A 23,922-nucleotide genomic window follows, 5' to 3' on the forward strand; every position below is an offset into this window, starting at 1 on the left:
TGTTTACAGAAACCTTAGACAAATAATAGAAAGACAGGTGTTTCCTGATGTTGTCTTCCAGAATATCTAGTGTAGCCTATTTTTTATTTGAATAAACATATAAAACATCTTTTTGTGTGTGTAACCAGTGTTTCTAGAGATAACCCAAGTATGAATAAAATTATGGTTCCATTGCTTAAAAAATTCTTTCATTTTTACCTATGCTAAATATATTTTTTGTTGAAGTTTATTTTATAGATAGGCGTTAAAATATATCTGGTGTTATATATGTCACTATGGTCCTAGTATATGATAATGAGAATAAAATCTATACTTCAGAACTGTAACTTCTGAAGTTGTTTGCCTCTGATATTTTAATACACAGACAATTAGGCAGGGTTGAAATGTTACATTACAGCATTTTAGATGAGGACAAACACTGGAACATCAGTCACAGAGCATTTCAGGTTAGATTTACTGTCACTGTTTCCAAGTCAAATCTATTGAATGGATAAATGCTCTGCTCCCCTTTTTTTTTTTTTTTTTTTTTTTTTAGATATATTTTTGTTTCTACAGCAAAATTAGATTGAACATTGGAGATTGTCCTGATAAAAGTTACCACCTATTGTTCATATATTAAAGAACTTGCAGACTTTAACTAGAAATAGTGCAATGGATGACAGGTTTCTACTCCTGAAGACAAATGTTTGGTGTACCCTGTATTTGAAGTGATACAAGAAATCCTCGTTCTCTGTTTTTCATCTGCATTTCTATTTGCTGGTTTGAGTGTTACATATATTGCCTGTTCAGCTCTGTAGGAAACATACAACTCTTGTCTTTTTTTTTTTTCCCTAAACAGGAGGTTCATTTTTATTACTTAGGAGAACAGGAGAAATTGTAAAGCAAGATGGCAGAGTTGTGAGATTAATTTTTTTTTCCATGCATAGTTGAGTTGTTCACTGTAATCAGTAGAAGTGGGTATTTCAAGAGAACCATTTAGGCACTGTATATTGTAGTCATTGTTTTGCTAGTCTTGGCATTCTGAATGTTTTTTGTTTATCCAGAAGAATCTGCCTCAGTCCTCTCAAACTTCTACCAGAATTAAATTCTCACAGTTCAGCGCTGTTGGTACCACTCCTTTCTCTATTATCTCTTAGAAAACTACATTGCTGGTTGTTCCCACAGATTTATACAGCAGAATTTACCAAAGATGAAATTACATCAGTCGTGCTTCTGCAACTATATCTCTTTTTCTCCTGTTTAATTTAAAATTTGTCTTTCAAGTTTGGTAATATGCTGCACAGCAAGATGGTGCCACTTCACTTTTTTCCCCTTTTTCTTTTTTTTTTTTTTTTTTCGCTCCCTCATCACTGAAGAAAGTAAAAGTAATTTCTGTTTTGGGAAAAAATTCTTTAATGGCCCCCAGTCATATGGAAGATGAGCATTTCTGGTGTCTTTGTTTTGTATGTCAGAAAGAGGATCAAAGGCAAGGTTTTTATTGATTGTTTGAGACGGAAAGGATGGATTTAGTTACCGAGTTGCTTATGTTAAATTGTTAGTGTTCAGGAACACACATAATCATGGGATATGATTATATGCAGGTGCTTTTATTAAGAGCTCTGGGAATCAGGGGCCCAGACCCAAATCTGACTATGACATGGCTTTCGAGCTGAACGTATTTTATATTCTATCGTAATATAACTTACATATTAATTATTAAACTTATATTGTTCTATTGTATACATTGACATGAGTTTCTCGTGATCTTTCTTAGGCCCCTGACCACAGTTTTTCATGATTATTCTTACGATTAAACAGTAATTATATTTAATTACTAAACAATCGTCACATCTAACAATTATGTCATTTATCATGTACTAGCTACACAGGCGCAGTTCTAGCGAGGTACAAGGTCTTCATGTACCTATGGTATTTATATTTATTTCTTTTCAGAGCCTACTAAGCTTAATTTTTCTTTTAATCCTAAATCTCCATGATTTTAAAACCCTATTACTATCAAAATAATCAAATTTTCCCTTGCAGTAAAATTACTTATTCTAAAATTGATATACATAAATATAGACTCTTCAGAAGTGTCTTTAGAGAAATAAGGGATCTTTTTTTCTGCTGAAGAGTATTAGAATAGAAATCAGTGCCGGGAAGGAAGGTTTTGGAAAATGCAGCCTAATAGAACACCTCCCTCTGGTGGTAGATATTACAGTTCAGTCTGCTCTGTCACACCGTGACTGGAACTTCCATGGTGGGAATGCCACTGCTACTGAAGGGCTAGGAGAACTTTTTAAAAAGATATTTGAACTGCATTTATAGTTTCCTCCCCCCTGGGTATGATGGGGGAAGTTTAGGCTGCTTGACCCCTTTCACACTGAATTTGTTAGGTAATCCGTGTTTTCTTCTCCCATCTTGCTGCTGGGATTTGTTAGATTTTGCCATTTTTGCTGGGCTATAGGAATAGGCTTTGTGGATGTTGGTGCTTTAAGCAGGTAATCAGAACAGTATGCATGAAGCAGCTCCTAGCTTCTAACAATCATTTGGTTCATTCTGAAAATTTAATTAATCTCTTAGTTTATTCATATTTAGCTGCTTGGTCTGAATTTCATGTGTCAGTCCTCAGTTAGTTTCCAAAGTAATATCTGTAATTACTTGTACTTGAACCACAATTAGCCACCTTAACTGGAGGAGAAGGGCTGCCGTTAACAGTTTATCTTGTAGGGTATTCATGCCAAGAAACAGATTATTTTTAAAAAAAAATTATCAGCTGAATAGGGATGAGTTCAATCTATCAATCAGGCATGTGAGCTCCCAAAGAGGCTGTAGAATTTCTAGCTCTGTTTAGGCATAACAAGAATGCTTTAAAATGCTTCTTGAAGGCATATTTTAGTTCCTTGCTTTTCATGCCCATTACACTTCAGAAAGTGTAGCAAACTAGCCAAATGTGTGAAAATAACATTTTTGATCCTCCTTTTCCTTTCTGTTTAGTAAGCATTTTATGGTGGTTTGTCCTGTTGTTCTTTCACAGCATAGTGAAAACTGCTCTTATCCCCCCCACCCCACCCCCAATCCAGACTGAACACTCAAAAAACTTTTAGTTTTGTTTTGTATGTCATTAATAGAAAAACCTGTAAAACCTTGTAAATCTTCTCCAAGGCTCCAGCTGAAAAGCAAAAAATCTGGGACATTTTCATGAGTGGGAATCCTAATTCCTTGGCTGTGACACTGTTAAACTCAGAGAAACAAAACTTCAGACATGAAGGACTGGTGACAGAAGCCTGTTTTTATGTGCAGGATCCCAACATTACCAGCATTTAATTAATGCATTGTTCAAGGTCAGCACATCACTGCCCTGATCTGCAGGTTGGTGCTTTGCTACTGCAGATTCCCCTTTAAGGGATTCCACACCTATTGTGCCAGCTAACAACTGTTTGCAAGCCAGAGCTCTGGAAACACCGCTGGTGAAAGGTTACTTTTCCATATCTGCATTAACTTGGAAGTGATAGCACAGGAAGTCAGATCATATCAAACGATAAATCGGATATGAGAAGCAGAAGGATTGTTTTCTTCTTACACCTCTTTTATTGCACTTTGTTTTAATATGGAGATACAGACAAAGACAAGAGTGGGTGTTTTAGGAAATTTCAGCAATAATCCTCCAGCACTGACAAGCAGAAGGATCACTTCATCATCATAAGAGATGCTTTAAATTCTCATGTATTTGTTACATAAAAATAAGGTAAGTTGAGGAGTAGTGTATTTATCTGTGTTTTCCACTGAGGGGACAGGAATGCAACACACTGAGGAGAGCAGGTTTTCCATTCCTTTTCTATATTTCTCTGGTTTCTTTGCATTAAAAGAAGCACCAATATCAAAATAGTCAGCATTTTTAAGGAAAAAAAATATAAAAATCCACGAACCTCAGATAGTAACTCAATAGATTACTTTTTTTGAAGCCATTTTGTACCAATTTCAAATGTTGACATGTGTTCCAGATTTTTTATTTGGAACCAGTTGGCTAGTAATGAAAATTACTGTTGTCTTTGACTTATATTCAACATTTCTAATGCCTTCTTCTAAAAGATAGTTTTAATAAGAAATAAAGAAACTTTTATTAATTCAAAACTTCATCATGTTTTGTTACTCACAGAGGTCCAAGAAATGTTTATTTTATGTAGGCATTCAATGTCTGTGTCTGATATTTTTGTTCCTAAAGGACTGGGAAAGAAATATTTGTGTTTAAACTTTACTGAGAATAAGTGCTTAAGTACGAGCTTGGTGTATGAGCCATGGTGTTCCATAGTCAAAATTGAATGTAACATGATGGTTTGTGGCAGCCACAACTAGGGAGCATTCTCAGTGTTGGAGCTTTGGGATTTATAAACCTAAATCAGGTTTTCTTTTCTTTGTCCTTGAGCTCTTGCTTTTTGTTGTTGGTTGGTTGTGGGGTTTTTTTGTTGTTGTTTTTATTTTGTTGTTGTTGTTGTTGCTGGCAGGTTGAACACTGCTCTCCAGCATTTCTATATGATTATAGAATGTGGTGGAGGAGATGGTAAGTGGTAGACTACAGCTACTCACTTTAAGCTTCTGGACTCCTTGCGTAGGTAATGAGCTCTGGAGCTTGAGACTAAGGCAGAAAGGTGTCAGATGAGATTTCATTGAGTGTTCTCACTTGTATGATTAAAACATTACTTCAGTTTTCTTCATATTATTTTAGACTGTTGAAGTTACAGATTGCTCATACAAATTCTAACCATTGCAAAGTTGTTGCCCCAACAACTGAAGACTGTCAGACTGGGAGTTTCCTCTCCACGCTTTCCTTTAGCTACTTTATATGAAAGGCAGATGTGTATTACAAGAAGAAACACCAGGTTGCAGTAAGATTGAGAAGAGTGGGAAGATTACCCCTTATACTTCATCATTCACTGCTTTGGTGGTAAAACCTAAATAGTGAGAAGATACTAAATCGTCCTTACAGACACACATTTCAAAGTGTTTGGTTGGCTCTGAGAGAGTGAAGCCAGGAAATGGGAGTGCCTGCTCACCCTTTCCTTCCAGATCAGCCTGGAAGGAAAGGGCGAAAATAATCTGTTAAATCTGTGATTCTGGGAGATGTTTTGAGAGTTTCATAATTGGTAATTATTAAGGTGCCCTAACGGAAAATAAGGGCAAGGGAACTGATGAGTGGGTTACTACTAAGCAAGGTTTAATCTGCTGCAGAGGCCTTTGGTCCCTTGTGAAAATCCTGTCAATTTATGACATAGTCAAACATTTGGGAATGCTTGAAATAAAAATGTGACTATTACTGACAGAAAATGAGGCAAATGTACACGTTAATTGGAATTACATAAATTAGACTGGAGGAATTAATTAAAAAATAGTAGGCATGTGTCTTGAAATTGGAAGGTTCTCTCTCAATATTGGAAAAGGCATGGTAAGGTGACTTGCAAGATAGCTCCAGTATAAGAAAAGCTAATTGAAACTGGCTGGTCAACAGCCGGTTGAATATGAGCCAGCAATGTGCCCTGGTGGCCAAGAAGGCCAATGGCATCCTGGCCTGCATTAGGAATTGTGTGACCAGCAGGAGTAGGGAGTTCATTCTTCCCCTGTATTCGGCGCTGGTGAGACTGCATCTTGAGTACTGTGCCCAGTTCTGGGCCTCTAAGTTTAGGAAGGACGTTGAGATGCTTGAGCATGTCCAGAGGAGGCAACGAGGCTGGTGAGGAGCTTGGAACACAAGCCCTGTGAGGAGCATTTGAGGGAGCTGGGGTTGTTCAGCCTGGAGAAGAGGAGGCTTAGGGGTGACCTTATTGCTCTCTACAACTTCCTGAAGGGAGGTTGTAGACAGGTGGGGGTCAATCTCTTCCATTGGGCAGCAAATGACAGAACAAGAGGACACAGTCTCAAGCTACGTCAGGGAAGGTATAGGTTGGACATTAGGAAAAAAATTTTCACTGAAAGAATAATAAAGTATTGGAACTGTCTTCCCAGGGAAGTGGTGGAATCTCCATCTCTGGATGTGTTTTAAAAAAGACTGGACATGGCACTCGGTGCTATAGTGTAGTTGAGGTGTTAGGGCATAGGTTGGACTTGATGATCTTAGAGGTCTCTTCCAACCTCATTATTCTGTGATTCTGTGAAACATTTCTTTTATTAAAATAATAGCTCCTATGTGTCCGGAATAAATAGGAGTTGCAATTAAATTCAGTTAACTATCCCATTTTCAAGATCTCTCATTTATTATATATGCACCTTGAGAAGTTCACTTCATTAGTTTGTTTCATAGGACTTGCTGCTGTTGCAAAGTGCTTGGTTTATAGGTTCATGGGTCAGTTTCCTCCATCAAAACAAATGTTTCTTCCCCCTTAGGTGCATAAGTTTTGATGTCTCATCACTCTGAATTTAGTTCAAACTTGTACATTTACTAATTTGTTTAGTTTCATGAAGGGATAGTAATACTGAAAGAATTCTAGTGATAAACATACCGAAATTTAGGGGAATAATAGAGGTGTGGGTTTTATGGGTTGTGTGATGCTCTTAGTCAGTTTTATGCTTACGTTTTTAAGTGTCTTCTAGAATTGCCTTGTCTGTTGTAAAATGCCAATGTCACATGTTTTCCAAGTTGCCTTTGAGGGCAAATTCTACAGTTCACTTAGATGTTTTCCCCAGGTACTTTTTAAAAATGTTCCCATGTTTAATTCTGTTATATCTCTGCTGTATTATCCTCAGATCATGTTAAATGTTCATTCTTCTCAGTTGCCAGATGGGTCTTCAAATGGCTGCAGGATTTTACTTTTCCTGGCTGTTAAGTAGTGGAGTTCTTTGTCTTGTTTCTTGGAGTCAGTAAAATTGTTGAGATTGCCATCTTTAGCAGAAGAGTGTGTAAGAGTCCTGAGCAAGTTGCCCACTCAGTAAGGTGTCTTACTAGTCCATTCTGGTATATGCCCTTCCTAATGAATACCCACTACACATGTCATTGAAAAATAAAATATTTCTTGCAGTCATGATGGAGTGGTTCCTTTGTCTTCCTCAGTTACTTAAATTTCATGCTTTACCCTCGCATTGGTCTATTACCAATATCCTTTAATAGCGATTCAAGAATCCATAGAATGTCAATTATCTGGGTATTAAATTGTCTTCATGTCCTAGTTTTACCAGATGCACGTGCTGTATAAGCCAGCCTCTCATTGGTTTTAGGTTTTGGAATGGAACAGTACCTTCAAGTAGAGCTTTCTCACTATGTCACTACACAACACACAAAAGCATGATGCGAGCCGCTCTATTGCAAAGGTAAAAAGAGGAAGTTTTATTTCTGACCCCAACATTTATACTTTTCCAAATGTGACAGTGGATTGGAGGGTGAACATACCACCTCTCCAATGACACTGGACAAACCACCAGTACATCAAACCTCTCCGCCTCCACAAAGGAATGCAAAACAATAGATTGTTTACAGAAAGTTGTGTGAGGAAGTTTTCTACAAGAATGTAAACTCAGATGGCAACATACGTACTCTGTAATAAATTGAAGTATGCATGCTAACGGTGGACCTTGGTGATTCTCTTAATGGGAAATTTAAAGTGGATTGTTAAAATAGGAGTTTGCTCTTCATGGCTTCAGCACTTTGGATCCTGTAAAAGTCAGTAATATTTATTCTTTTGTATGTTGGTGAGTTTTCTGGAATAATGAAATTTTAGTTGGAATAATGTGAGCCTGATGCTTTACATAAGAATGGGAAATGTGACACCAGGGTACAGAAGTTTTCAGTGACCTTGTTCCTGGTCTGTACTGAAATTGCTACAGTAAGCAAATTGTTGTTATCAGGCAGAGCAAGGAGTATTTGTTCTGTGGGGAAGCCACTCTCAAGGGATACTTTTTAGATTATAAAGAAATTCCTATTTCATCAATTTAGGATTTCACAACTGCTTTGAAAATTATGGGATCATATGCTGTAAAAATGACAATTTTTTCATGTCTGACATGCAGTGTGTTATAAGCCTGGTTAATACATTTGCTGTAGATTATTTTGTACAAAACTGCATTTTCCCTCCTTAAAAACATGTCTGCATATATAATAATCTGTATCTTAAGTCGACGGTCACCTCTAACAATGTTATGCTTGTTGCCTTGATAGTCTTTGCTTATTAGCTATTCATTAATTTTCTTACTAAATGAAAGGCAAAATGCAGTAGTCAAATCCAGAGGTTCCTGTGTAACTTTGGGGAAGAATCATTTTATTTAGCCAAGGGAAATATGATTTATTACGGAATGTCATCTTTAAGCAAGGAGTGTCTTTTTAGAGAGAAAACCAGCTCAAAACACATCATCATCAGACTTCTCCCACCCATCAAAAACCCAACCAACCAAAACAAACAAAAAACTCTACAACAAAACCCCGACCAAGCTAAATCCCCAAAATATTGATGCATTGCGTAAGATTTACAAATAAAGCAGTGTTACATACCTTGACCCTTATTCCTGAGTGATAAATATGTGTAATTGCAGCTTGTGTTATCTGTGTTTGCCACCCTTGAAGATGTGTCTTTTTTATTTTGCCTTTGTAATACTTCTCTGCTTATTTGAAAAGACAATTAAATGCTTATCAAAAACTCAATATATGCAATATGCAAAGCTCAGTGTTATTTAAAACTTACTAATAATGTGTTGCAATTTTAAAAAGTATAATCATAAAGGATAACTTAGCATAAAGTACTCATTTCAGTTTATCTTCATGAAGAACAGCTGAAAAAAAGAGAAAATGTTGTATTTATGAATAAAACCACTAAGAGCTGAATAGCTTTCCTGTATCTTACATGCTCATAACTCTAAATAAATTTGTTTTACAGAAAATCACCTTTCTATTATTTTTACTGTTTAATTCTTTCAGTACTTCGTACTGTGAAACAATGAGATCTGCTGATAGCTCATATAAGAATATACTGCAATTGTAATTTTGTACTTTGCAGTCTAATATATTTTATGTATATATTTATAAATATAATTTACTATAATTAATATGTACCTCTGATTCCTTTTTATGACCTTGTTTGTCACCTCTTAATGCAAATGCTTATGTGTATTCTATGATGCATTCCCCTAATAGCCACATATCTGTGTTTATTCTCCAAGTGGGCTAATGCATCTTTATGTCTGCATGTTATTTAAAAAGAAAAATGCTAAAACTTCTCTTTCCAAGTGGAAAGAGACCAGACCATTGCCAGGCCATTATTGTACTTCATTCAATATGTACTGAAAGTGAAGTTTTATCCATTTCAGTTTAATTTATTATGCAAAAAAGTAGTTACATATGAATGACGCTTGAAATGCCTTCAGTAAGCTGTGAACCAGCGAAGTTAGTGAAAAGTTCTCAATAGGTAAATAAAATCTTTGGGCCTTTCAGTACTATTCCCTGGCTATATATGAACAGTTTCTCTGTTCTCAGTTCTGTGAAAAGAAAAGAGAAGAAAAGGAAAAGGAAAAGGAAAAGGAAAAAGAAAAGGAAAAGGAAAAGAAAAGAAAAGAAAAGAAAAGAAAAGAAAAGAAAAGAAAAGAAAAGAAAAGAAAAGAAAAGAAAAGAAAAGAAAAGAAAAGAAAAGAAAAGAAAAGAAAAGAAAAGAAAAGAAAAGAAAAGAAAAGAAAAGAGAAAAGACCCTAACTTGAAGATTTTGCAGTAGCAGTTTCAATGTCATAACATTTGTTACTTCCCATGGAGTACTCCCAGAAAGCAGTTTTTTTTTAATTGTGGAACTGTTTTCTGAGTAACCTGTAAGTCTGTTGTGTGCATTGGGATGCTAAAGGACTGGATGCATTTGATGTTATACTAACACATTAATTTATGCTCTGAAAAAGAACAAGTTGCTCTGGGAATAAAAACATGTAGATTGTGCATTTAATGCAGTGTAAGAAGCTAGCACTCTTCAAATAACCTTTTTGCTAGTTCACATTGCTATGTTATGGGAACTGTAGAACTGAAGAGTAAGGAAGTGTAACATTTCCTATCAGTTAAAATAATTATTTTTAAGACTCTGATTTTCTCCCCTTAGCATGCTGTTTACTCTGACAACTCTTCTATAACGTATTTGAATGAACTTTTTAATGAAACATCTGTTACAGGTCAGAGAATAGGAATTGTTTGCAACTTAGACTCTCAAAATAACCCAAAAGGAGATTTTTGGAGATGACATGGTTTCTTATGCCATAGCAAGAGTGCAAATGAAGAAATAGTCTGGCTTAGTGTTGAGTCATTTCATGTAATACTTTGACATGCCTGTCTTTTTCAGAAGAAAGGCTTTGTGATATGCTGATAATGTTCATACTTACAATTACCTTAAATTTTAACTGATTATAATCACAGCAGTTACCAGAAGCTGTGAAGGGTCATTTCCTGCTTAGTCACAGAGCCTTTAGTTAAGGAAAAGTTGAGAACTCAAGATTTTCTTAGATATTTTGTTGGATATTGATGGCTAAATAAGGCTAGGTACTGGAAATGGGACTGTCTGGTTTCTTGTGTCACAGAATCAAGTATTTTAGGTGGTGGAAGGGGTTGGATGTCCTAAATATTTGTTCTTGAGGCAATGGATGAAATAAACATGCTGGGAAGATGGGGTCTTGCACGTTGCTCACAGTAACCTGGTAACAGTAACTGGACAAATGAGCTTGAAAGTTTTAGGGCTGTGCAGAAGTTGTGATGTTGTGTGGCAACTCCAGTTTTATGGGCTAGAATCAGAAGCTGTAAAGGCAATGGCTTTCACTATTAATGTTATCTATCTTATTGATAAAAATGGGCAAAAGATTGTCCTGCAAAAGAAGGTCTTACCTGAAGTCTGGAAATGAGTGCAGCTTCTTGCCTTCCTTTAGTCTAAGCTATTAGAATTCATTGTATAAATAGAATATTAAATGTTTGAATCATGTCTGTCCATTCACATAGTCATTGTTTTGTTTACAAAGAAATACTAAGCAACAAAACAAAAATAATACTCTTAGTATTAATTCCCAGTGCATGAGACCTCTGAGATATTCTGTTCTTGCTCAGCTATTAGAGATACTGGGTGTGTAACTCTTGGACTCAACAAAGCAAAAGGATTTTGGACCTTTAAGCAGCTGACAGCTGCTTATTTTTAGCATTTTCTTTACCAAGCAGTAATAGTTTATTGAATGCCTTACATGCATTTTATTGATAGATTTTTCCATCTACTATTTCCCCATATTTGCAGGAAAGAGCAAATAGCAAATTTTCATGTCTTATTTTGTGCTGACTTCACCATATTGTTAACAACAGGATACTTTACAGTTTAACCAAAAAAAACCCCACCACAGCCTGAAGGCCATGGAGAAAGGGAGACAATGTTGAGAGGAAAAAGAAAACATATTTTCTAACATATGGAGAAGGCTTGTATTAAAAATTGCAAAGATGCATTTCATTAACTAGGAATGGGCAGTGCAGGTTTCATGGATTTTCGGTCACCCTTGTGAATTTTGGCATAGATTTTGCTAGTATAGTGAAAGTCTCAGGAAAACTTTTTTAAAAATTAAATTAAAGTGTTTCTCATGCCTTTCTAATTAAATAGGAACTTCTGCAGATGGTGATTAATGTCTTGCCAACTCTTGTTCTGGTTTTTCCTTGTTGAGATTATTAGGTGAGGTCATTGTTCTGTCAACAGAATTGCATTCTGATTTTAATCAGAATAAAGCTTACCTTTCAAAACTTGCCAGGGTCTTGCCTGTATCATGTGTGTATTTTTGTTTTATTTGTTAAGCAGTTAAGCCTTAACTGGATTTATTCAGGCTCAGCTCTCCTGGAAATACTGCCAGCTTTTATGGTACTTGAAGGAAGAGCAAGGTGATCTGCAAGTTATTTTTGTTAATGAGAGTCCTGGTTTACAGAAGCCAAATACTCCCCAATACATGGACGAAATACAAAGGCAAGCTTCAGTTACAGTTCTTGTGTTTGGGGTGCTTGGGATTATCAGTCTTAAGGCTTTTCTCAAGTACGCTTGTCTGTAATAAAGAAGGGGTGGGAGGTGTTCTTGGGTTCCACTCAACTGAACAGGCTAAAACTTTTTTGAAAGTTAATTGATTTGTAGTCTGAGTAAAAGTTACTTCTGAACAGAGGGTCATGAGTTAACAGAGGCAGAGTGTTTCACTGCCATGGTGGATTTTGCTGCTGCAGCAGTTCTGAACTGTTAAAATTGCCACAGCTGCCTCATTGTGGCTGAAGCAGAAAAATGTCTAAAGCCTTCTTGATTTCAGAAACATACAGATAAAATCCAGAAGCCCAGTTTGGGTTAGACTTTGTTGATACCTAGTGAGGCCTGAGTAGAATGTCTTCCTGAGTTCTGTAACTCATTCCTGACAAAAAGCTTCCCACTGGTTTTCCAGAGCTGTATTGTGGAGGTGGATGATTTCCTGTCTGCCACCTTCTCCCTCCTCCTCATCCTCCCCCTCCTCCTCCCCGGCTTTGAGCCTGCTCCTCTCCTGTCTGGACTCTGGCTGACTCTTCCACAGCAGAAATTAAGCTTATTTTCTGGCAAATCACTTAAATCCTAAATCAGCATTTAGGGACTGTGTGACTGTAGTGCTTCCCAATCCCAGTGAGTCATGTTGGCAACCTGTGTTTCTAACACATCATCATCTGCAAATATTTATAGACTGCTCTGTTTTCTTCTGTCATGACATAATAATAAGCAATGAAATACTGATTTATCTATGTATTTATGTATTGAATAAATTCTACCCTTGTATGTAATTTAGAAAAAATGTACTTAGATACCAAGTGGTGGTGCACTTCATCTTCAGCTGTTTCTTTACAAGGAAGAGGTGAGAGAAGTAGGATGCTAAGCAAACCAAAATTCACTTCATTGGCAGGTATGCTTCCCAAAGTGTGCCAGACTGAAATCCAGTAGTGTAGCTGGTAGACTAATGCTATAAACAATCATATACCAGGACTGCAGATTTGGGAAGAAGCGTTCAGCAGGGAATTTGCACTTGAAAATGATTCCCCTCAAACCCTAATCTGGTTTGGAGGCAAGGTGAGCCAGAGGGTGACATTTGAGAAACACATGGGATTTGGACTATGGGGGCAGTTGGGAGACAAGTGTGACTTGGCATTTGCTGATAAAAAAAGAAAACTTTGAAGCCAATTGTTTGCACAAATCTTCAATGTATTTTAGTGATTTACCTTCCATACCTAACTCTCTGCTCTTAGATCAGTTAGCAACTTTTAGTGCCAGTGTTGGAAAGTGAAGGAAGGAGGAAATGCCCCAACATTCTCCCCACCAGCTCCCAGACATTCCCTCGCAAATGCCCATCAAACCAGTGATGCAGAAGCAATCCCTCACCAGCTCTCCATGCTAACCTGGCACTGTAGCTGTGTACACTGGCTTTGCCAAAACTGTTGCTGATGGAATTTTGTATAATAGCAGTGAAAAGTGTAACAGTCTTATAACACTGTATTACATACTTTGGTTCTTCTCTTACTGGATTCTGCTCCCTTTATGTTTCTTTACATGCTTTGTGTAAACCCTTTAAAAAATGATACCTTGTGTTGTGGTAAGCTTTAAATGCTCTTGGATGGCTGGAGAAACAAGACCTTTGTATAATTTTGAAAATGTATTTTCTCCAACAAACAACTTTTAAGTTACTTTAAAGTAAAAATTTGAAGACCACTGTTTGAGTTTATCAAAGTGATGATACCTCTGGCAGTGTTTTGAGCTTATTTTTGTTACATAGGGGTTTTTGCATAAAATTTGGTGATTAGACTGAGCAAGTGGTATGACATATTAAATCTTGGTTTTGATAGATTTCCAGAAGAAACAGCCAGACGATGACTCTACTCCCAGCACAAGCAACAGCCAGTCAGATTTGTTCTCTGGGGAAACGAACAGTGACAACAGCAATACCTCTCTAACCATGCAGGCCGCTAACTCCAACCAGCAACTTTTGACAGAACTGAATGTAACTTCACCGAGCAAAGAGGAATGTAAGTGCACGAGTCCGAAGTGAAAGCAAAGGAGGCATAACAAACATTTTGCTTTGTTCTCAGGTTTATCTTTTACTGACTTCCTCTGGAAGTTAATCACCTGGATTTTGGGGTGAAGGGGAAGGTTGGAAGCTATTCACAAAATAGACATTGATGGCTTTAACTGAAGAACAAACAGAGCTTTTAACTAACTTTACATTTGATATATTATATTTCATGTATATGTAAGCCATTTGATGTGTGGGAAAGAATTTAATTGTGAGAAACTCCTCACATTAATGATAAATTCGTATGTATATTCTAGCATCAACACTAGTATCTTGTGAAATCTGACTTTTAAACATGTTGGTTTTTAATTACTGTAGTTGCACATAACACTGATTGTAATGCGTGTTGTCTAGACTGATAGTTGCAAATAAGTTGCTTCATGTGGTAATTTATCTGTTTTTTCAAGATCTATCTTTTGTCTTTGTTGAACTCTCAGGCAAAAATTCTCTCTGAAGGTAAGTGAGAATGCTTAGCAAACACAGTGAGATAAAACTGACTTTTAAATTATTCTTAACCTCTGTATAAAGTTCATCTTGCATCTAATATATTGAGTTGTAAAATCTGCATTCTACAACCTAAGCTCCAGTGTGTAATTCGTAGCTTCATTTTTCTCTAGTTTTAGATTTATTTTAGAAGGGTTATTTAATTTTAATAATTAAATTGTGGAGAGATAATAATTAATTATGGAGAGAAACCCTCTTAAGCTGAGATTACTTTAGGTTGTGGCTACTGAATAGATTAGCACATTGCAAGAAAATGCTTGTTTTTCTGTAGGAAATCTACAACAGCTACTCTGGTTCTTGAACATTTAGGCAACTGCTGAAATAACAATGTTGACAAGGCACTAGGACTAAAATATCTTGCTTTCAGTTGTGTTAACTCTTTGCTTAGGATGGTTTTGCTGAGTTGTCCAAGTATTTATTCTGTTTATAGGTATGAAGAGTTTTTCATTATGCAGGTTGGCTGTGGACAAAGCATAAAATGTCATTTTGGGATTGTGGTGGTTTATAAGACTAACTAAAGTAAAACTTCTAAACTGTGAAGTTGTTATCTATCCATATTTGAGAAAATTGTCAGAAATACAAGTGCTCAAATGTGAGTTTCTGTGACGAGTTCTTGTCGTAAGACTAACCTTGCTGTGTAACTCTTGTCTCTGCTTTGGGTACACAGTTGCTGCTGACCACCCTTCCATGTTGTCCGTCTGTTCAGTGCTTCTTCAGGGGAAATTGTAGCCTGCTGTAAAAACAAGGCCTTAAAACAAGCTTCCTGGGGAATTCAGGAAAACACATTACGCTTCACCAACACATTTGGGCATTCACGGTGCAGGGGACTTAGAGCACCTTGCTCTATTGCTAGCCAGTGTCATAGGGTGCTTCTGTAGTGCTTACTGGGTCAGCTTTTCTGAAAATAAGTTCAGGTAGAAATGAAACTGGTTTACAACAAAGTGTTCCTATTATGACTGAGAAAGATTTGGTAAGTGGGAAGGTGATTACAGGAATGGGAAAGAAATTAAATAATGTCCTTCGTCCTGAATTGCTGGGAGGTTGTGAGCATACACTAAACATGATGGATATAGGCAGTACAGCCTGCAGAGCATTTGAAAACATTGCCTATTAAAAAAACTCTCTTTATGACTTCCTGCTGGGATGTTTTTAAGTGAAATGCAGTGGAGAGATTTATTTACAGCTCTGCCTGTTTTCATATCCCCACTACCTCTTTAATGAAGCTTAATATTATTTATCAGAAATAACTATGTACAGATAGAGATTTTCTGATGGATAATGACCTCATTGTGCAAGGTTCTTTCCTTTAATGAAGAATGGCCAGGCTTAAATGTCTTTAAGATTTTAGTTTGAGGTTATCTTTTTCTGTGCAATATTTATTTATTTTGCAGCATGTTCTGTAAAGTATGCACTGCTGTTAGTACAGCTGTGTTCTTTAAAGTCTGATACTTCTCACTGCCCTGTGATGACATACAGCTGTGTTCTGTTCTGAACAGAATTGAGGTAATTCACCAGAAATCAACTGTGTAATCACTATGGTAATCCTTATCCAAGTGTGGGAACAGTGATCTAATAGGGAAGGATCCTCATGCTTCATTCCACTCGCTTCTCTTTCCTTTCAAGATTTTGTAGAGAATCTTGCATCAAAGCATTTGCCACAATACTTAAGTCCACAGGGTAAACAAAGGGGACAAAATTTCAGCAAGTCATTTAGGCAATTAAAGTCATTCATGTTACAACTGAAGAAAACCATAGAAATCACATGTGGCAAGATTCATACTCTGTATCAGAGAAAGGGAAAGGGTTTTTGTACTTGTTTTTAAATAGCTATTTCCTTTTTATCACAGAATTAATTATATAGGAGAAAATTTCTTTGAACTATATTTTGCAGTTCAGCTTGACATTGTGCAAGTATTTGTGTGGTTTTTTTGTTACTGTTTTGATTTATGTGAGAGTTGCATTTGCATTCCTGAGTGTCTTACATATACAACCAGGTTGTAGTGACTTTCCATCTACCACCAGCCTCAGTTCTGAAGAGTTACCTACCACAATGGCTGATGTGCCTTCTAATATCTCTCTCCCTTACAGGTGAATATATTTAATAGTTAATATTATAGTTAATATTATATTTACAGTCAACAAAAATGTGACAAAGAAATTTTTACCCAGTAGTTTTCAGTATTATTTACAGTCAACAAAAATGTGTTAAAAATTTATACCCAGAGACAATGACACAACCTCAGTAATTTTTTTCCCCTTGTTCACATGTGTTTGATCTTTTATGATCTATTACTAATCATTAATTTTTTTAAATTCTGTTGAAATTGGTGAGGGGGGAATTCTGTGGAAATTTTTTTTTCCCCCTTCACATATACTTCTTGAGTTGCCTGTTTCTATCCAAAATGTTCAGGTCTCACCAGTTGCAGTAAATTTGCTGAAATAAACTTGCAGACAAAGAGTAATATTGATATTGGTATAGCTCTGGTTAGTCTAGAGCTGGATGGATTTTACTGATCCATTTCTTAACAGGTAGTTAAATCAGTCTAATTTTTGTTCTGCTGCTGTTTTATGTGCAGATAAGTTTAATCTGTTCACAATTTTCCTTCCATCTCCTCCTTTCATTTAGGAGCTCCTAATGGTAGCTATTTCAGCATCAGTCACTGTATCAGCCAGTTCCTCTGTCAAAGATTTCCTTTTCATATTGGGTGGGCAAGGTTTTTGATTATCTTTAGCAGACAGGAAAAAATGGATTTGACAATGGCCCTCACTTCTCAATGTCCTTACCTTCACCCACCAACATTATTTAAAAAAAAACCAAAAGCAGCTTATTAAGCAAGGTTCTATGTATTTTGGTAGAGAAAAGGTCACACTGCACATGGAATAATTTTGCTTAGTTTCAGGCCTTCAATGCTTTCTTTGGGGCTGTCACATCATTTTTCTGTCACTGTATGAGCAGAGCTAAAGCTGGTTCTGTGCAAGTTTGAAATGAACTGTGTTGTTATGTGACAGGAGAAATGTCGATGTGAAGAACACTGACTCTGGCAGCTTGATCAGATTTGGTATTTCAGTAGTTTTTAGCTTCGGCTGACAGGATTTTATTTTAATTGTGTGCTTAACTTTTCTTGGCCTTCTTGAATAGCAAAAAAACACAATTGAGAAAAAGGACAAAAGGAATAGCTGCTGTTTCTAAAAGTGTTAAATGCTCTTCATTTCTGTGTTGAAGAATTTATAAGAAGATAAACTAAGATCTGAGCTACTGCTGTGAATGTCAGAAAATACATTGGAGATTTCAGCCCAGAAAGATTGTGATGATCACTGACCACACCTTACCTCTCTGTGTGCTGAATTTTAGATGCCCAGATACAAAGGTATTTCATGACTGGATGTCTCTAAATTTTGGCTAGTTTCTGTATACCCTTCAGAATTTAGGCCATTGCATATCACAACTAAAACACCTTTGTCTTGAACATTTAAATTTGCAAGATAAGGTTAGAAAATGCTTTATAACATCATTTATTTTATTAAGCATTTGTGTGCAGTAGAAGCACTGAAATACCCCCAGTTATGGAGTAATTTTAGTGAAGTTAGTGTACATTAAGTGTATTTGTCCTGAGACAGAGAAGCAGTAGGCTTCTATAAGAGATATTGGGCAGAAAGGTGAGAGATTGTTTTTCCTACTGCACCTATTGGATATTTGTACTGTGAATTTTAGAGCTTGTTGAAGCATGACTGTGTAAAAAGCCACATAGGCTATAGCACTCAAAAAGTAATGGTATTTTTTCTCTTTGGAATAAAATAAAAATATATGTCATTTTTTTCAACATAACTTTGTGAAAAATGGCTAAACAAGTACATTCTTTCTTTGCTTCTTTTTTGCAGAACAGCCCTTTCTCTGACACTACGCAGAAGGTTTCTAACAATTTATTACAACTTCATGGTTTTTGTATTTTGCTTGGGTTTGTGAGTAGAGTTCGAGATGACAGCTTTTCTATGTATGCTGTGAAAATACTTCATATTTTGAGTTATTATGATGACATCCCTAACTTCAATTTGTGCTTTTTAAGGAGAGTGATTTTTTAAATGACAGTTGTACTTGGATATTATTCATTGTATATTTTTTTTAAATGACCTGACTTTGAGAATTCAGTAGGAGTCAGTTTTGTACTTCCTTTCTTCATTTATTTTGGGTTTTTTTTCAGGTTTATTTTTTTTTTCTGGGGGGTGGGGGCTGGTTTTTTGCTTTGTTTTGGGTTTGGTTTGTTTTTTTCCTAATTGAGTCAATGAGGAGCTTTGTTCTCTGGCTCATCTCTGACTGAAGGTTACGTGCATATCCACTTCTGTAACTAGTAAATGTATAAACAGACAAAGCTAGCTGCCTGGTTTTGTCTTGCTCATCAAAAATGGTTGTAGAAAGTAATTTGCTTTGTTACTAAACTGATTTATTCTCAATAATACCAATGTCTATGGTTTTCTCTGATTCAAAAAAATGCAGTAAGTGGTAAAATTGTGCTGGGCTACAATGAAGCCTATGTGACCCATATGACCCAGTATTAAATTAAACTTACACCCAAACATAACTGAGAAACATGGGTGATGGTGAATAATTCTAATTTTCTTTATCAGCTCACAAGATTGTCATGTGCTTTTTCTCATTGTAGTCAATTTTGTGTCTTGTATCAAAGCAAGAGTGGACACATCTCTAATACAAGATATTCGCCTGTCTGGTTTTTGATGTAATAGGCATCTTTGGGCTTCTGTTGCACAGAACAAGAACTAGCTATTTTTTCAGGTTCTTGCTTTTATTAAATTAGATAACAGTAAAAGTTGTTTCACATTGTCTGGGATTTTTTTTTTTTTTGTTTAGCCTTATTTTCATTAGAACCTATTTACAAATAGTCTTTTGTCACTGATTTTAATGTTAAAATTAACTAACTCGTTTTTTTAATTTGATTATCATTGAATCTGATTTTTTTTTAATATTTATCACAAAATACATGTATTTCAATATCAATGCAAGCACTTTTTTTCTGGGAATTTGTAAGAATGCTTTGAAATGTAAAACCATATTGAGTTGTGGGCCATTTCTTTTGAGAAATGCCACCAGTATTACCTGCCAGTACAGGACATAAAGGCAGTTAGAAATTTGAATAAGAAGTGTCATTATCATCTTTTCTTCAGTGAAGATCGTTATGTAAGTTTCCATCTATTCCATACAGTCTCTGTTTCATATAAAGAACATATCTGTGTCTTCTGACAAGCAAAGGTCTGGCACAGAGCTTTATGAAATGAGCACATCTTTCTACATCTGTGGCATGATAATTTTGAAATATAATGAAGACTAGGGATGTTATACCACTGTTAATTGTTCCTTCTGATTTATAGTCACTTCACATGCAGAGTAGACAGTGGTATCCTAGGGTCCCATTTATTAGTGTGAAAGGACCCCATGGAACACAAAACAGAAACACAAATCACATTGGAAAAATGTGGGTTAGAGCTGCACAGCTATTGAGGTTAAATAAAATTGTTTATAAAAATATTATTTAACTGCTGGTTTCAAAAGCACATTTTACATTTCATCTTACACCTATGAACTAGGAGAATATAATGTCTATTACTGAGGAAAAGCAGGTAACCAATTGAGACAATAGTAGGGAAGAAGGTGGAATCTGAATCCTGTCTCCCTTTACTTCATTATAGTTGTTAAATTTACCATCTATTCAGCAACAAAGCAGTCCTGGTTTCATTTCCTTGGTCAAAAGCTTCATGCAGACAAAAATCCACAAAAATACCTAAAGGCTGATTTGTAAAATTAGATTTTAAAAAGTATTTTTATATGATATAATCCTCTTATCTGTGTAGTAATGATATCACTTAGATGATCATGCATATTCCCCGTTCTGCAGCAAATAAGCAGTTCTTAAGTGTTGTAAAGTTCTTCGGCCTTTTTTCCTTAAAGATAGTATAGTCTGTCTGTGCAGACTGAACTTAGAGATTTATGTTTCTGTTTGTTTATGTGTTGGTGCTCATAATCAATGACTGTCTTCAGACTCAATTGTGTAGATTAATTAGATTATGTCTCTCCCAGTTCAGCAAATCTACAACTAGGTTACTGGTTTGGACAGGTTTCCCAATTTAGGCTCTTTCCTGTATTGCAAACAGCCATGAAATTGTTCCTGTCCAGGCTAGAGCACCACTGTCCAAGGAAATTCAGCTCTTGCATACTACCTTGTTCCAGCCTGTTGCATTCAAGGGGTCAGTGTGGCTTATCTGGGTATGAACCATCACAGTACCAAAAGCTCAAAGAGGAGTTCCTCTGTCCATATGTTACTGTGATCAAATGTTACTGAGCTTCAGGCTCATTATTTTTCATGTTTGTTCATTATCTGGCTTGCAGTTTTTGTGGCATCTGAAGTTGTTTCAAATTATTACTGTAATTTAGACTTTTTACTCATGTGTTAACTTAGTTTTGCTCCCTTCTGTGTCTCTTTTCTCTGCACAGTGTGCTTCCAAGTGCTGTTCAAACCCACCTGATGCATGTCCTCTGGGCTTAGACTTAGTGATTCTTCAAACAGCAAGGAGAGGGGGTTAAACAGCCCAGTGCTGAACTTCTTTCCTGCATAGGAGGCTTTGACTGAGTGGAATAGTTTCACTTTACAGACTTCAGGAAGGGGAAACAAGTTGCCCTGACTCGGAGATGTCCTCAGGACAAATACTGCTTGGCAGCAGTTTACATAGTTCAGGAAGGGAGATGGACAATGCAGAAGGGCATTCTAAAAGACAATTTAAACATACAGAATTTAGAATACTCTACAATAGTAAATAATAGCAATATTAATGTATCCATAAAAATATAAGCAATATATAAAATTTTGCTGCTTTGGATAATTAGAGAAATTAGGTTTGAATCTGTTCTTCTAATCAATATATTTTGAGTACAGCTAACAGTAAGTTACAGAACACCGTGGCTATCAGAAGCCAAAAACATAGTAACTACATTAATAAGACCTATTGTATTAATATATGATAAGGTTCAAATTATCTTGTTTTGCCCATTGTTAATTCTATGTTTGAATTTGCAAACTTGAGGATTCACAAAATTCTTACAATACTTCCAATTTCTTCAGTAGCTTTTAGTATTTTTGCATTTATAATCATCTTCTCTTGGGATTACGTTATCCCTGGGTAGTGACTGCTTTTGTTTGAAAGAGGAGTTGCAAATGTCAGAAACCATACACTGCGAAAAATAGGAGCAGAAGCTGTTGTGTTATCTGTTAATTGGAAAGATATTTCTTTTCTTCCATTTTAATGTCTTGTTTGTGCTGAGCAAAAAGAGCTCTACAGCCTTGTGGGTTATGTTAGAAGCTAGACATGTGTGTCCTTTCACTGTGCACTGAAGTGTTTTATGTAGCATAGTTAAATAACATTGAAAAAATTACTTTTTTTGGCAATGAAAATGCAGATATATCCTGAATCATGTGAAGTTATAAGCCTACCTTTGTGAATGGCCAAGATAGACTGGTGTTCTGTTGTTATGACTTCCCTTTTTCACACACAAAATTTTTATCAAAGCTGTGAGAAATATAGTGTCCTGTTTCAAACAATATAAAGATGACAGAATTAGCAGTTATGTATACTAAAAGATTCCATGTAGTGACTTCCACATGGAACTGCACAGCAAAGGCCACAGTACTGAATTATGCATGACATTTTTAATGGTGGAACAAAAGGAGTAGCAGAAGGAAATTCAGCAAAGTACGTGCTACCTTCACTGGTTATTAGGCACTAGTGTACATACATGCAAATCCCAAGATACTCTTTATTGAAACTCTGGTGCTGTGCTATACAAATCAAAGCTGTATGAAAGCCATACCTAATGAGGGAAGAATAAATAACAGGAAAACTCTGACAAAGGGAAGTGTAGAATGCATACCGACTTATTGTACTTTAGAGAGTGAGAAATAAAGTTCTTACATTTGGCTGGATGCTGAAGGTATCAGCTACTGTAAATATTTACTTTACAATAAATGAAAGGATTAGTCCTATTTGTTAGTCCACAGTGATGATGCCTCTCACTGTCTATTCAATGAAAACTGGGAGAATATAACTAAAATTATTTACAGAAGAGCTGCTGCATTTTAAGAGGCAGCTGCATCTGAAGTCAGTTCGTTGAAATTCTGTACCCTGTTAAATTTATTGCTTACACACATTTTATATTGAAGCCAAATACTTGATGTCTGAAAGTAGAGACTGACTTAACAGACCTTGTCTGTAGGTTTTTGAATATGCAGAAGGTGTCACTAAAAAACTTTGTAAGGATTCTGTTTCAGTATTAATTTTCTTCCCCAAATGCCCCAACCACTACACTAAGCACTTCTGAGCTTTTGGCAATAGTAGTACTAACATAGATCAAGATAACTTCTTCTAGGCCAGAATATAAAAAAATTCGAAAATACTATGTTGTAAAAAATTATTTCTGCTTATTTGACTGTTTCTGGTTTTTGAGAAGAGGTTGTTGCTTGCCAATGCTGTCAGGCTTGAAGCCAGCACCACTTTGGTGATACCAGGATGCTTGATCCATCCATGCAGGATGTTGTATTTTTGCCTAGGAAAGGACCTACCCCAGGACTCCCAGTCCTCTTCACTTCTCATATGCAGACTTGACCCTGCATAGTGGTCCCCACCACTCCCCTCCCCTTACCTGTGCAGTTCAGCCATTTCTCACCAGCTCCCTCCTTACCAGCCTGGAGAATCCAATGTGCCTTGCAACACTGTCTGTAACATCTGCCAACCACTTATGCTGTTGCCTGTCACAAGCAGCAATTTCTTATGTCAGGTTCAACAGTTTTCCATGTCCTGATGCTTCCCTTAACCTCTGACCAGGTCCTGATGAGTGCCCTCAGTGTTGGCCTGCAGGCCAAGAACTGGCTTCTTGGCCATTGTAACCACCCATTATAAGATTACTCATCGCACAGGTGTGAAATGGTGTGTGTTACTGGAGGAACTTGTTGGGATAACAATAAACTCATCAAGTTTATTGGTCCTTCTCTGATAAATTGAGAGTGTAAAACTGTGTTCCCAAGTAGACTTCATTGAAATCAAATGCACCAAAATAAGTTCCTCACATTTTTCCCCTTCAACTGCAGAATTTTTTTAAGGGTTGCAATGCTATGAATATTTCAGGATAGACAAAACTGCCTGAGACCTGAAACTTAGTGAAAAAGAGAAATGAAGGAAAGCTTCAAGGGGGAGCATTCCAGAAAGAAGCAAAAAGAAACAGTTTACTAACAAGCCAGGGTTGAAAATACTTGAAAAGGTAAAAACATTGCCATAGTCACAGTGCTGCTTTCCAGATATGCAAAGACTGGGGGAAAAAAAAAAGGGGAAAAGTATTTTTAGTATTTT

At 36.3% G+C, this 23,922-nt stretch overlaps 1 protein-coding gene across 1 annotated transcript in view; it reads left to right on the forward strand.

Moving 5' to 3' along the window:
- ZFAND3 (zinc finger AN1-type containing 3) overlaps positions 1 to 23,922 on the forward strand; it is a 137,183-nt gene that overhangs the window by 76,273 nt on the left and 36,988 nt on the right. The window contains 1 exon segment of the mRNA NM_001256231.1: positions 13,787 to 13,966. Coding sequence (NP_001243160.1) covers positions 13,787 to 13,966 — 180 coding nt within the window.

The sequence above is a fragment of the Taeniopygia guttata genome, chromosome 3 (genome assembly GCF_048771995.1).
Source record: "Taeniopygia guttata chromosome 3, bTaeGut7.mat, whole genome shotgun sequence".
Taxonomy (NCBI): Eukaryota; Metazoa; Chordata; class Aves; order Passeriformes; family Estrildidae; genus Taeniopygia; species Taeniopygia guttata.